This window comes from Didymosphaeria variabile (genome assembly GCF_027946475.1).
Source record: "Didymosphaeria variabile strain IMI 356815 chromosome Unknown scaffold_6, whole genome shotgun sequence".
Classification (NCBI taxonomy): domain Eukaryota; kingdom Fungi; phylum Ascomycota; class Dothideomycetes; order Pleosporales; family Didymosphaeriaceae; genus Didymosphaeria; species Didymosphaeria variabile.
The window spans coordinates 881,487-895,187 of NW_026611625.1; the positions used below are offsets into that span (position 1 = coordinate 881,487).

Below are 13,701 nucleotides of genomic sequence, written 5' to 3' on the forward strand. Positions count from 1 at the left end.
GCAATACTACGCTGTGGCTCGTTGTGGCTCTAAACTTATGACAAATGACCTTCAACGTGTTGGCTCAGCACACTAGCTCGAAGAAAGACGACATCTTGCTAAAATGCTACCTCATTCGCCTGCTAGTGGGTTTTCTCGATCAGAAAATGACAGGAGACGTCCATACTTATGAGTAAGGGAAGATCAAGTGACAGTGTACAACGAACAGCACTTGAGACTGGTAATCATGCAATGACCCGTCAGCTTGTTAGTTCCATCAACCCTATTGTAAACCAAAACAGGATGGATCAGATTCCATACAGTTGTCAACTTCACATTGAGATAATAAGAGCCCCTACTGATGCCGCATCTGTGAATTCATACATTCAAGTGCAAGGGTGTAGGCATGCTACAAGGTACCGGCTACGGTGGCCTCCATCAAGTTGATCAAGATAACCGCGAAGGCTTTCGATTGGAGTCCTTCACCATTGTACAATCGTCGAGGGCACTCGTTGTGTGATCACCGTTCTACTGTGCCGTTCGGTCGCGCGAACATTGTTAATACAAGTCCGAGCGTGTCCGTGTTCCCGTGACTTTAGAAAGCCCAGGGCTGATGAGCCCATTGTCTCTCTCTCTCCGAAACACCCAAACCAATTTACATACAACCCTATCTCGTCTGGAACAATTTTACATTGATTGGAAAATGGCTTTAGACTACCTGACCGCGACACCCGCAGCTAATGAAGTGGTAGAGTGCACCAAAACCTGTGAACTCATGGACCAGATGTTGTCTTCCATGTCCGAATTCTGGGTCCCTTACAGCAGTTGGCTCGAATGTAGAGAGCTTCAAATCCAACCTGCTTTTTGGAACGTCACATTGGCTCAGTGGACCTCGGCCTGGAACGCGCACAAATTGGAGCGGCAGCAGGATTTATCATCCTCGCCAACAGTAATTGAGCGCGAAATGGACGTGCCGCCTTCAGAACCGACTGTGCTTTCAAAGAACAGCTTGGACATGATTAAAGCGCAGTATGGAGCTTGTAACCCATATGCGTGGTCCATTCCCGAGACGCAGGCTACAAAGCAGACAGACAATCAGGAGTCTGCATTAGCCAGCGAGGAGCTGCCAGAAGCTGCACAGATTACTGAAATTTCTGAGCATACCGAAGTACCGCCTAGAGCTCCTTCATCTTCACTCGAGGCTATCACGTGTTCGAATCAAGAAACCTCGTTGGCCTCGTGTGCAACGGGTGTGCCATCTTCAAGTCACGTGAATGATCACAACTCTTCAGCGTCCGACGATCGACATGCCCGCCTCTCAGTTGAACAGGATTGCGAACAGCTACATCGGCAACTGGAAGATTACTCTTCTATATCCATGGTAGTCGAAGCGGGTCACGCAGCACAGCGTAAGCGTGGTAGGATGCCCACTGAGCCGTTAGAAGATATTGCCTGGCATCCTGTCTCCGCGATTTCTCAAGGTCATACGCTTTTTAAGCATACTGAGACCTTTATAGTGAACCGTGTCCGGCGTTTCAGCATTTCGAATCAGGAAGAGATCGTCGCGTACACTCCGTCTCCCAAGGCTGGAATTGGTTCGCTGTTGAAGACTGCGGGCCGAATAATGCGCGGGATACACCTTTAGATGCCACAGTAGTAGTGATAGATGTTTGTATCATTCCCTCGATACCGGTGCTTATCGCAAGTGTAACGAAGGTTGCTGAACGATAGGCGGACTTACATTCCCTTCGATCCGGGAGCTCAGTCTTCAGAGTTCACTTTATTTTTTCATGTACGTTTGCTTTTTCTGCTGCTGTTAGCCTGGGCCTTAGACAGCTGAGCCTGTTGTTTCAAGAGTACAGTCAGCTGTGGCGTGCGCAAGACCTGTAGATTAATATTAGACCAACTACTTCGAAACCTTACCTTAACAATACTAAAAATGTGCCCCAGATCCAGTTATGGAAAGTTCATTGCGGAAGCCGAAGCGTTCGAGGGCGAAGAGAAAGGCATATTGGTTGTTCCATTCTGACTCAGATATACACAAATCGGGCCTAGTCGATCCCTCGTTACCTAGGTAGGAAGTACTTCTGCAGGGTCCACAAGTGACATCCGATCGGGGCATGGGCTCCGATCTCACAAGTAACATTGCTTCGCGCTAAGGCACGGCGCATTCGACCCACAACTTGGCGACGCTGATAGTCTGCAAGGCTGTGTTGTTTGTCCGTGGCTGTGACAGCCTGTACAAAGACGTCAGCGCCCCCGATGGGACCTCAAGAGCGTCCCCTTCATGTCTCACTAACTTGATCACTATCCATCTATAATTCACTTGTCCCAAGTGTTTATCCTGTCATTAGCATCGCGATACAACGGAACCCATTCATATCCTATCCTTTCCCACACTCGTCGCCATGGCACCGAGGAAAACCTACGAGCTTCAAACCACGAACAAAAAGCGCACCAAGGCAACCATCACCGAGACAAATTCCTCGCAACCCTTATTTGAGCTCGATCTAGGCTTCATCACCGGCGATATAAAAAGGAGCCAAGGCAAGCACAGCATCATTTTGCAAACACCCAGCTCAGACGCTTCCGTTCCGTCGCGCACTGTTGGCGTTTGCGACATACAATTTAGTTCCCTTTCAAAACCCATACACATCGGGCTGGGCGACCCTGAAAATGCACCCAGTGATGTAAGATGGGAGGATTTGCTTGTTACAAAAAAACTCACCGCGGGTAATGTCGCTGTAGGATCAGCGGGCGGTTTGGAGCTGAACATCGATCTTGGTGAAGAGGTTGGGCAGAGAAGCTTTTTCTGGAAGCGGACGAGTGAGATCGAGGGTGTCTCGGCGATCGGTGGAAAGATGGACTGGCTTCACTTGAAGATGATAGAAAAAGACAGCGGTAAGGCGGTGGCGTACTTCAAGCACAATTTCCTGTTTGGATCGAAGAGAGGGACATTCATACTTGAGGAATTTAATGGGGGAAATGAGTGGGAGAAGATTGTTATGCTGAGCGGGTGCGCAGTTCTTGAATACATGCGCAAAATGACTGGGTGGTCGTGGTGAGGGGTGTAGAACATGTTCGAGCAAAGTCGCCTTTGTGGTTCTGCTTGCGAGAAAGTCACGAAACATACAGACGTTGTGATCCGTTATACCTGTGTAAGATTTCGTTTGGTAAAGTTAAAAGGTGTACTATAAGGTAATCGACCTGACGATTGAAGGCAAATGTCTCACATGGGCATGGTCAAACGGTTTTTCAACCAAACATCTAACTCAGAAATTTTTTGAAGTGTTGTTAGCTTATTTTACACGTCGTATTGACTGCAGTATAAAACAACAGCTCACGTTATCCAGTTGCGCATGTCAGGACACTCGGCCTGTCCCTACAACGCCGGTCATAGAAACATCCATTATCACCTTCCTTATCCACCGCCATTCTCTCACCCCCTCGAAGCCCGACATCGTTGCCCATGTGTCCCAGTTCTTTGATTTTCACTAGTCGCTCGACCCGAAATTTACTTTATATCACACGTTCGGCGAAGACTGCATCACGAAGTTCCTACCCAACACTAGCAACGCGTTTGTGCTTGCCTTCCCAATCAGAAACAACAACTCAGCAGCAGCTCCTAATAAAGAGAAGCTTGTTAGTGAGACAATAGATGAGATAATGGCTCACGAGTGCGAGATCACGGTCGATGTTGGCGTCAATCAGGAGAAGATTATCGTGAGCACAGCAGACCCGGGCGAAGACGAGCCATCCTGGTGTTTGAGCTGACAAAGGCGAAGGATAGGAGGTTCTTCTGTCATATGCCGTGTTGGAGGGCGGCGAGGGAGAGATCTCGCAGGACGTCAATAACGTTTTTGGCGCTGCACGTAGCATACGACTGTAGAGCGTTGCATATGAACTATCTTGTCCCTGCATCTGTAGCTGAAGGCCATACCGATCAAAGGACACTGACCAAAACCCTCGAGGGCTTCACAAGGCGATAAAATGTACAATCGCCAAACTCCAGTTCCTTTCCTGCCTCCAACCTTCAACCTTCAACAAGCCTAGCTAATTCCACATTCATATTCAATGCTTGTAAGTTTACCTCAGAGTGTATTGTCACAGTTCACTATCGATACTGCGACCATGCTCTCGATTGTAGCAAGAAGCCCCAATGTTGACCTAGCTGCGCATTTCTCGATCGTGTGTACATTATCATCTCTAGTTGCACACTTCCACAGCCTCACAACATTTGCGTCTACATGCCTCACATTTACAAAGAACAATGCGTACCCGCGTCTAGAAAATCTCAACATTGTGCACTTACAGCAAAGTTCCGCCCATATCCTGCCCAGTCTCCACTGCTGCTCTCCCATAAATACTCCCTCAAGCTGGCACTCTGAACTCGAAGCAAAGCAAAGCAAAACAACACTGTCGGCCAACCCCTCAACACCACAAGCTCTTCCAACAGAACGCCAACTCTAGACTCCAACTCTCCAGCCTCAGCAACAAAACACTCCTCGAACACCATGCTTTCGAACACGGTGCAAAATTACCACTCCGCTATGGCTAAACACTATGCTGCCCAGGACCACATCGCCCTCCGCCCTTATGAGCGCGAGATGCTCCTCCGCTCACACGTTTACCTTCCCCACCCTCACGATCCGCCCGCAGCCATGCAGGAGCCCGGATCGTATTTTCCGCCTGGTCTAATCTACACAGACATCGCACCAGCGGAGGACGAGTTGAATTTGTACGCGCGTACGCCTTATCCCCAGCGTGCAGACGCTACAGCCGAGATTGGTGACAAAGTCGCAGAGGTGCGTCGGCCTCTGGGTCAAGTGAACGTCAACCCCACCGTCTGCACGTGTTGCAAGCAGTACACTGTGAGCGGTAGAGCTAGTGTGTTGACACGCGTGCGCAAGTTTTGGCAGCGCTTTGTGCTTGGTATAGGTGGAGTGAAGCATGCGGAGCGTGCTGACGACATCCATTTCTGATCTACTGTTTGTGTCTGAGTTGTCTCATATTGCTTCGTTATGCAGCGCATGTCACAAGCGCTGAGATTGTCAGTCGCTGTCCCGTAATAGCCGATCCATCTTTTCATCTCTTAATATCAGCCTTTAGCACCATAGTGAAACATAGCATCTCATAACGTGTGTTCAGCATACTAGAACAAATTGTTCATAACGTTCTATGCATGCAACCACTTCACGAACTCCCGTCATCTATCATTGATCGTAGCCTTGATGCAAAGGCCTTGCATGCCGTGTCTATCAATACGTCATTCATCGTCTGATGGTCGTATGCTCTGTACCTGAGGTCAATTACCCCTGTAGCTGCGCAGGCGGAACCGACGCATCCTACAACCTCTCCGCCAGCAAGCCTGTCTCATCATACTTTGCTTTATTGTCGTTTCCATCATCCTCGCTGACATTCTGCTCGCCGAACGCATCTGGCACTTTCTCACTAAGATTGATGGCGACGAACGACTTTGGAAGCTTGACACTGGAATGAATGAGCAAAACAACATCAGCAGGTAGGAGCGCAACTGAGACATACGTATGGAACTTGGCGCGCAGTGTCTCGAGCACTTCCTTCCAGTCGTGGTGGGCTGTAAGACTGCGACGAGGCGAGAAACCAATCATGTGTCGTGAGTCAAGTTGGCTGCGACTTTGTTAGGGAAACACCTTGTGTTCATGGGACCATACTTACACATCGAGCGGCGCAAAGGCGTGGCAGCCAGGCGAAAGGGTGATGCGGATACTGTAATTGAAAGTATTGGGCGAGTCATCCGTCGATGTATTCTCCGACTCATACAGCTCAAAGCCGATCTGAGATAGGTAGTCTAGCTCTGGAATAGCGTTTCGTTCAATCTTCGTCTTGATGCCACCTTCCAAGATGCAGTTGAGAAGCGTGTAGATGTGTGACTCTTTCGTGAAGTAGAAGAAGCACTTGGGCGTATCCGAAGCTTGTAATTCCTCCAAATCTTCAACAATCTCCTTCAGTAGTGGCAGAGAAGTCAGGAGACCAATCTCAAGCTTCTCTTCATTGTCGATACCGTACTCCTGTGGACCAATGTAATCGAAAAGAACCTTGCTGAGATGGTACATCTCGCGCAGCTTGACTAGCCGTGCATCCGTTTGCGCCTTTGATTCTTTAGATGTGCTGCCAACGCCCGTGTAGAGTTTAAAGTACGACTCGTGCACGTAAGAAGGAGGTGGAGGGGGTTGAGCGTTCTTGATAGCAACCTCGGACTTGCGACGGAAGCCCATACGATGTGCAAGGTTGCCACGCTCCGTAGGCTTCTCGGACTGAGCCTCTTTCTGTTCCGCTTTCGCCGGATCGAACGGTGCAGGGACCGGTGGCCTGCTTCCGCTGTCTATCGAAACCTGTCTGGAGTTGTCGACAGTCTCCTCATCTAGGAATACCGAGTCGGGGGTAAAGATCCACTCCAAGAATTGACGATTGTGGAGAGCGTCAAACTTCATAGTGTCGTAGAGCTCAGAGATTTTGCTAGGATCAACTTTGTCAGCGTCTTTAAACTCCTTGAAAAGCTTCTCCCAACGCTCTTTGAACAACTCTGGTCCTTCGTTACAGCACCAGCGCGGCTGGATCTTGTTGACATCCGCTCCTGGTGCAGACCCGCCAGGCGAGGTCGCCTCTCCAGGATTTCCAGCAACAGCATGTAGTGACGACACTGCTTCTGTTTCGAGCTTCTTGAAGTTGTAGTTCATGACTCGTTGATGAAACTTCATCAACTCTACTACTTGTTGAGCCACGATGTACGGTTCTGCAACGTCCTTGGGCCACGCGAATTGGGGTGGTGCCTTATCGCCCGCGCGAAGAAGCGTCTTGAGCTTCTTCTTGACCTTGTCCATAATGTCTTTCGCGGCATTAGAATCGTCGAGAAGATCTTTGCGCACGTGGATGTTCTCGGCCGCGAATTGGTCTCTTTCCAGGAATGACGCTGCAAAGATCTGCGCACTGGTGGTAACGCGTCGCTCAGAAGAACTGAAGAAATGAACATCATCAAGAACATCTCTGTTCATCAGGAGCAAATCATTTCGGAAATTCGCACCCATGTCCTGCGTCTGGTGACGCGCAGAATGGGTAGGCTCACCACCCCACTTGATGATGAGCTGCAGCTTTTCTAGTATGAGATTGTTCTCAGCTGCAGAGATCCTCGACAGAGTCAATCCGGACGTCGAATCGCTTCGCTTTGCGGCCAGATCGACAATGTCACTAGCCGTGGAACCTGCGCGTGTGCGTTCGGGAGATTCCTCGGCCGTCTCACCGGGGAGTCTCTCTTCTTTCCTTCGTTTACGAAACATGGGTTTGATCTGCACTTTAGTCCCTGGCCAGGCTCCTTTCTTGTCAAGATACACTTGGAGTTCGCGCAGCTTCTTGGGGTCCTCCTCTCCTTCCTTCATAGCTAACTTCACAGCCTCACTCACGCTCTGCAGTGCGGCCTCGCCAATGAGCAGGACCTCCTCTTGGTGCCCTTTGAGCAAGTCGACGAAGGGCTTCGTGTGGAAGGTATACTTGAACTTCTGCTTAGGTGTGCGATCCGCATGGCGAACAACAGAGACAACGCCTTTCAGCTTCCATTGCGCTTTTGATGCAGGTGGAGGTACGTTCACTTGCTCTTCGGAGTGCGACTTTTCGATCTCCAAATGCAAATCTGTATCGCGAATTGAAGGCGGTAGCAAAAGATCCGGCTCTGATTTGAGTGCGGCTGGCGCGGGGCTCGTTGTGATGGGCGTAGCGTCGGCCTTCTCGAAACTTGGGGATGCTGCAATAGGGGTGGCACCTAGCGACGTATCAGGTGAATTTGGAACAGTGCCTGAACGGCCCATATGGGGAAGATGTGGATGGTGACCAGCCAACTTAGACATACTAGGAGATTTAAATAATTCTTTCAGGGTACTCCTGTGTCCACCAATGCTCTTCCTCTGGGCACTCGATGCGAGAGGTGCTTCTTGAGCTTCGGCGGCGGCGGCTTGGGTACTCTTTCGTTCTCTTCGTTGAATCTCTTCGAGGAAAAGCTCTTTCAGGATGGTTGATGCCTTTTCGTAGTAGGTTTGATTATCCTTGACGAAGCTCCAGCCGTTGACATCGATGACATAGCTTCTATCTCCTGCCCGAAGTAAGTCAAAGCCGCATACCCTCTGTCCAAAGCCATTCGAGATTCTCGCGGCCATGGCTGTCTCAGCTTCAGTCAGATTAGTTACATATCGCACTTCTTTGCCACTGGGATTCCGCTTAACAAGCCCGTCGACGACAGGCGATTTCCTGGTCTCGGCATGGCAGAAGTTCGGGCCAACAGTGTATGCCTTCACATCTTCGGCGTTCTCGACTTGCAGAAACTGCTCGTAGATGTAGCTGCTCTCAGGCTCGGTCATGGATCTTGGCATGTACAGGCTATCGTCCTTTTCGGAGCTCTTGTTGTTCACTTTGCGGAAGAGTCTACGACCGCCGCCTCCGTCCTTGGAGTGATAGTAGATGTGAATGTTGTGATCCTCGCCGCTGACAGGTTTTTCGACAAAGGGCTTCGTAAGGGTCATGCCGTCGACACAGATGGTGTCGCCGTTGTCGATCAGCTCGATCTTTTGCGGTGGCGCGACATCACCTCCAGTGCCATCGGAACCGCCCAGAACCACGCCGGTTCTCTGCTCTAGTTGTTTGGCAAACTCGGCGCTCGCCAATCGGGGTCCACCATCTCGGCTGACTTCAACACGGCGTGGGGTAGGCACCTTCAACTGGTCGAGTATCAGTAAACAGAGACGACGATCCCACAAAATCTGCTGCATGGGCAAATCGTTGACGCAGAATGGCTTGCGCAGGCGTGCATAGGCGATGGCCTTGTCGAGCGGGAAGCCATCGGAAAAGAATGATATCAAGAAGTCGCAAACAGGCCAATTCTCCACGTCCTCGTCAAGGATAATTTTGTCGCCAAAAATCTTCACCTCAAAGTCATCCACAAGCTTGCCGAAGATGTTACGTGCCGGCTTGCTCCGCGCCTTGGACTCAAGCGCGCAGACGCCTATGATGCCCCTGGTAGGCCGTCGTGGCTCCCGGCCCATGTCTCTCCCGCCGGGGCTGCTGCTCGCAGCGGTGCTCCCGCTGATACGTCTCTGTGCTTGTGTTCGGCTGCGGGCGCGGCGTTCGTGATTATGGGGCGAAGAGGTTGAGGTTGGCGGCGGGGATGCGTCGGCGGGGCTGTTGGAAGGATTCGAGGCGATGGACAGTCGATTGCTGTTGCCGCCGGGGTAAGTCGGATGTTCAGCTGGAAAGAGCAGCTGCGTGGGCGAGACTCTAGGGTTGAGACTGCCGCCATTTTGGCTCGCCGTCATGACATTCAACGACGATGTTGCGGTGGTGGTCCCATTGTGGCCTGCCCATTCGCTCTGTTAGCACGAAGGCTCATGCAGAATAGTTTGATACGCGTACCCTCGTCACTGCCGCTGATTGATGCAGGCCCGCTCATCCTATGGGTGCTTGGGTATATTCCTGAGCCGATGGAATACAGAGACGAAAAGGACAGGCGGTTGGAGGTGGGTTCGATTTCGGGGCGGCGGTCCGAGTGGGTCAAGGTGCGCACCGCTTCAGAGGTGGGCGTGAGAAGGTCGGTAGAATCGTCAATTGCGGGAGATGGCTGGCGATCGGTGAGCGTCTCCCGCAAACTGACATCGGACGCTTTCGAGGGACGGCGCGAGGGAAATTGCCTAGGCACGGCCTTAGAGGCGGGTGGCGGCATCGAGATACTGGCGCGGACGGCCTTTGCATCGCTGGTTTCCTCTGACGCGCGACCTTTCCTGCTCGCTGCAGATGCATTGCCGGTACCCGCCAGCAGGTGTGAAGGTCCGGTACGCGCATTCTCGGCGCTGACTGTGCGTGACAGCTCCATGCGCCTTATGTGCACTTTTTGGGAGCGAAGCGAGATGTTATGCCATGACGTCGGTCGCGCTGCATGATGGATCGAAGGAGGAGCAGCCGGCCGTCGCTCTGGTAGCGTTGCAGAGGTGTACAAGAGGCAGACGGCACGACAGCTGCTGAGACAGGGCATCCAGCAGCGCTCCTTCGCTGCGCACGTGTCGACAGATGGCGGGCTTGCAGGCGTGTTCTCGTGGAGCCAGCCGCAAACGTCATTGCAGCTCCTCTGAAGGGCTGGAACAAGATGCACTTCCGTGGTTCAAGTCGGCGCTGTGGTGGACGCTACCACGCAGGACGGACGATATGCGAAGCACCAGGAAGCATTCAAAAAGATACGTATCAGATCCTGCCGTCTTCACTCGCCCGGGCGAACAAGTGGAAGGCAAGAAAGCAACGCAATGGCAAGAAAACGGTAGCATGCCAGCAGAATCGAGCAAGGAGCAGCGCTGAGACGCGGGGTTGCGTCCGCTGGCAGGCACCACCGAGGCCCCCCACGAAAAGCAATTCGTCAGGCTTTACTTTGATGTCTCCAAGCTCGGTGAGGGTGCCTGGGTACGGCGCCGAACGGGTCGAGAAGCCCGAGCCTGACAGTAATGTCTTCAGTGCAGTCAGCATACTGTGAGAATGAGGCTTTTTGACTGAATCGGGTCCCAACAGGGCCTCTGTTCCAATGCCCATGTAGGCTATGCCGACGTGTTTGCCGCAAGGAACCCGTGCCGCCCACAACGGTTGCAACAGTCGTCGTTGCCAAGGTTGCATTGTTCGTTTGCCCGGCTCCAACGCAAGCGCCGTCTTGCTTCTTTCGTCCCATTTTCTTGGACATGTGCGAATGTCTCTACGCAGCCTCAATGCTGTAGTCTGGTCACGGGCCATCAATTGTTCAAGTTCAACCTTTGATCTCGCGGGGGCCAATACACAACACTACATTGGTCGTCTGCATTGGGCATGGTACAAATCCGTGGCGTCTACTATTAGGAGGCCAAGCACGTGCGATCGCGCAGAGGCTGGGCTGTGCTAGCCGTTCACTGCCGTTCTTCCTCGAGCTGAACAAACACGGCCTCTATGTCACTTTCGCACGATACTATGGGGCGTGTGCTGACGATTCCACGTGCTCCATCACGATTCCTTCCAACAGACGTCGATGAAGACAGTCTGCATCTGTTTACCCTAGAGGCGTTGAACACGGTCCAAGGTACGTAGCCGCCGGAGAACAGTTGAAGTCGCAAAACACGTACGGCACAGTATCGTCAAGTGGAAACGCTACACACGCGCCCCTCAGGCTGATTCCCAAGTGTTCGATGGAATTGCCCGATGTGGTCTGCGTTGGAAGTGCTAAAGTAGGGGCTGGAGCCAAGGGTCTGTGGTGGCGGAGCCGCACTGTAGTGTCCTTTGCCAACATGTTTACCGGTACTGCCCAGGTCATTGTCCGCCCTGCAAACAAAAAAACAGTCTGGCTTACGACTGGCTGAATTGCACGAGTAATCAGCAGCCGCGTCTTTTGCACCATGACTGCTTCGCCTGATGCTTGTTTGCCCTTCCGGCTGTTGCGCAGCCACCGTTGCTGATTTGCACTCAGGCACAGACGCCGCACGGTTAGTATCGCGAGTTGGGCACGACATGAAGATCTGCATATATATTCCAACACTTCGCTCCTATGTCCATCATCATTACACAGCTAATTCTCTCTTCCTCATCAAGAGTAAAACATCTCTTCTAAATCCCTAATACCAGTTGCGATATTCCTCATATCCCAACCTTATACTCCACGGCCTAATCATCAAAATGTCTACCAAGCTCTTCGCCTTCACATCTCTCCTAGCTTGCGCCGCAGCTCGTCCCACACTCTCTGGGCGTCGCGCAGATCGCTCCGACTGCTGGCAAACCAACCCAGGAACCGTCTTCTACAACTGCGCGAACGGCTACATCGGCTGCTTCTACCAGAGTCCCTGCGATCTCCCGCCGCTACCCAGCACCACTTCCACCACTCCTGCTCCTACCTCCACCCCCAAAGCCCCGGAGGTTCACGAGATTACTAAACCCCGCTCCTTCAACATCTACGTCCTCAGCGAAGCCCAGCACAACGTCCAAGACCAAGTCCCGCACGTCGACCTTAACAAGCCTGCTGATAGTCGTACTACGACCACCAACGCCATGGTCTTCGACAACGTCCCCACCGGCGCTAAGAACTGCCGTCTCAATTGGCGTAGTACCGAGGCCAACGACTCAAACAATTTCTTCGTCAAAGGCAACGGGCAGGCGTGGCACCGCCAGCTCACGGGCTTCCCTACCAAGGAGGAAATCGTGTCCTACGATGGGTTGAAGCCGTACCAGGATCCGGAGGCTGACTGGAGCCCCAGCCTGGATTTCACCGGGTGGCCGGAGAGCCCGGCCGATCACGTTGGACCAGCATTGAAGTGTGGAGAGCAGGTTGCGGTTGAATTGAAGGGGAGTGATGAGGGGGAGCAGGAGAATAGGATCTTCATCACGCTTACTGAGACGAATGGGTTTTATCTGGCGTACGAGCTATAGAGACTGGAAGCAAACAGATGAGAGCAGCGGATTAATGATGTGGTAACGGGTCATATTGTATTGCATTGCATTGCGACGGCGTTGTTGGGCATTATCATAGAGATAGTATTTAGTTAGCTATGGCTACACTCCTTAATAGTATTACACCTTGAGCGCATCTTGCGCGTTTCAAACTCAAACCCAACCTTCACTACAATTTTTGATTGGACTTGATAGTAGCATTGGTAATCTGTGGAAATCGAGTCACTTGATGGAGAGTCACGTAACAGGCGCTAACCTGCCACAAAACCATATTGACCTCAACGCAGCTTCCCAGAAGCAAATCTTCCTCTGTATAGCTTCTTGGATCTCGTGGAATTCACTTTTCACGAAGCGGTCGTTCACATTGCCGTTTGCGTGGTACTGCGCGGTAATAGGCTGTACTTCTTTCGACTGCACGTGGGGGCTGACCTTGGCCAGAACACCAAAGCTTCCTCGAAACGTCCTTTCGAACACAACTAATGTGGACTCTCCTGCAAGTATCAGCCACCTATGATTTGTATGAACGGCATTAGAGCCTGCAGCGTGGTAGCAACCCTCCACGAAGTGTCCGAAATGTATTTGACCATGCCGAAGCACGTCCAGGCTGCAATAATTGCAACAACGAACCATAATGTGTTGCACATTGTCGTGAGTTTTCCACGATGCTGGGGGTGATCAAGCTCCATGATGAGTAGCCGAGCCGAGCCTTGTGAGAGATTGGACCTGTGCGAGGTGTGCATGTCAGAGTAAGAAGCACTGCGGACGCCGAACGAAGACTTACCCAAAACCAACCAAGAAACGGCCGCCGATGAACTGGTTTGAGTCGACTGATGGAGAATTCCTCCAACGAACAGGATCGTAAACCCCACTGTGACGCCCATTCTTCGGCCAAATCTGTCCGCAACGATGGCAGCTGTATACCTTCTACTTATAAAAGGCATGGCTGCAATAGCACTAATATTTTGCATCACGGTGAACAGTCCGATGCGACCTCCTTTAGGGTGATCAAAATCTAGACGAATTAGCTATAAAGCGACGAGATAATTATTGTGCACCAACATTCCTGCCATGGTTGCAATGTCTGTAGACCATTGAGCAATGAGGCATTGTAGCCGCTGATGGTCGCTCCCAGGAAGAGTATTGGTTTCATCAGGTAGGGATGCCTCAAACCCGGGTCCTTATACCAAGTCACCTAGTCGCAGTCAATTGATCTTCAGGGCCTTTCCATGAGCGAACGATGTATACCTCGTCTTC

At 51.7% G+C, this 13,701-nt stretch overlaps 4 protein-coding genes across 4 annotated transcripts; 3 read left to right on the forward strand and 1 right to left on the reverse strand.

The window, feature by feature from the left end:
• Positions 1–682: 682 nt before the first annotated feature.
• Positions 683–1,624, forward strand: N0V89_008230 (uncharacterized protein; the record flags this gene model as incomplete). Its single annotated transcript, XM_056216988.1, has 1 exon — positions 683–1,624. The coding sequence occupies one exon, from the start codon at positions 683–685 to the stop codon at positions 1,622–1,624; it is 942 nt and encodes a 313-aa protein (XP_056068544.1).
• Positions 1,625–2,387: 763 nt separating this feature from the next.
• N0V89_008231 (uncharacterized protein) lies at positions 2,388–3,044 on the forward strand (the record flags this gene model as incomplete). Its single annotated transcript, XM_056216989.1, has 1 exon — positions 2,388–3,044. One exon carries the CDS (start codon positions 2,388–2,390, stop codon positions 3,042–3,044), a length of 657 nt encoding a protein of 218 aa, XP_056068545.1.
• A 2,280-nt stretch (positions 3,045–5,324) lies between these two features.
• Positions 5,325–9,871, reverse strand: VIP1_1 (inositol hexakisphosphate and diphosphoinositol-pentakisphosphate kinase; the record flags this gene model as incomplete). The annotated part of the gene is made up of 4 exons (XM_056216990.1): positions 5,325–5,469; positions 5,524–5,628; positions 5,677–9,358; positions 9,415–9,871. The coding sequence occupies 4 exons, from the start codon at positions 9,869–9,871 to the stop codon at positions 5,325–5,327; spliced, it is 4,389 nt and encodes a 1,462-aa protein (XP_056068546.1).
• Positions 9,872–11,679: 1,808 nt separating this feature from the next.
• N0V89_008233 (uncharacterized protein) lies at positions 11,680–12,426 on the forward strand (the record flags this gene model as incomplete). The annotated part of the gene is made up of 1 exon (XM_056216991.1): positions 11,680–12,426. The coding sequence occupies one exon, from the start codon at positions 11,680–11,682 to the stop codon at positions 12,424–12,426; it is 747 nt and encodes a 248-aa protein (XP_056068547.1).
• Positions 12,427–13,701: the final 1,275 nt, after the last annotated feature.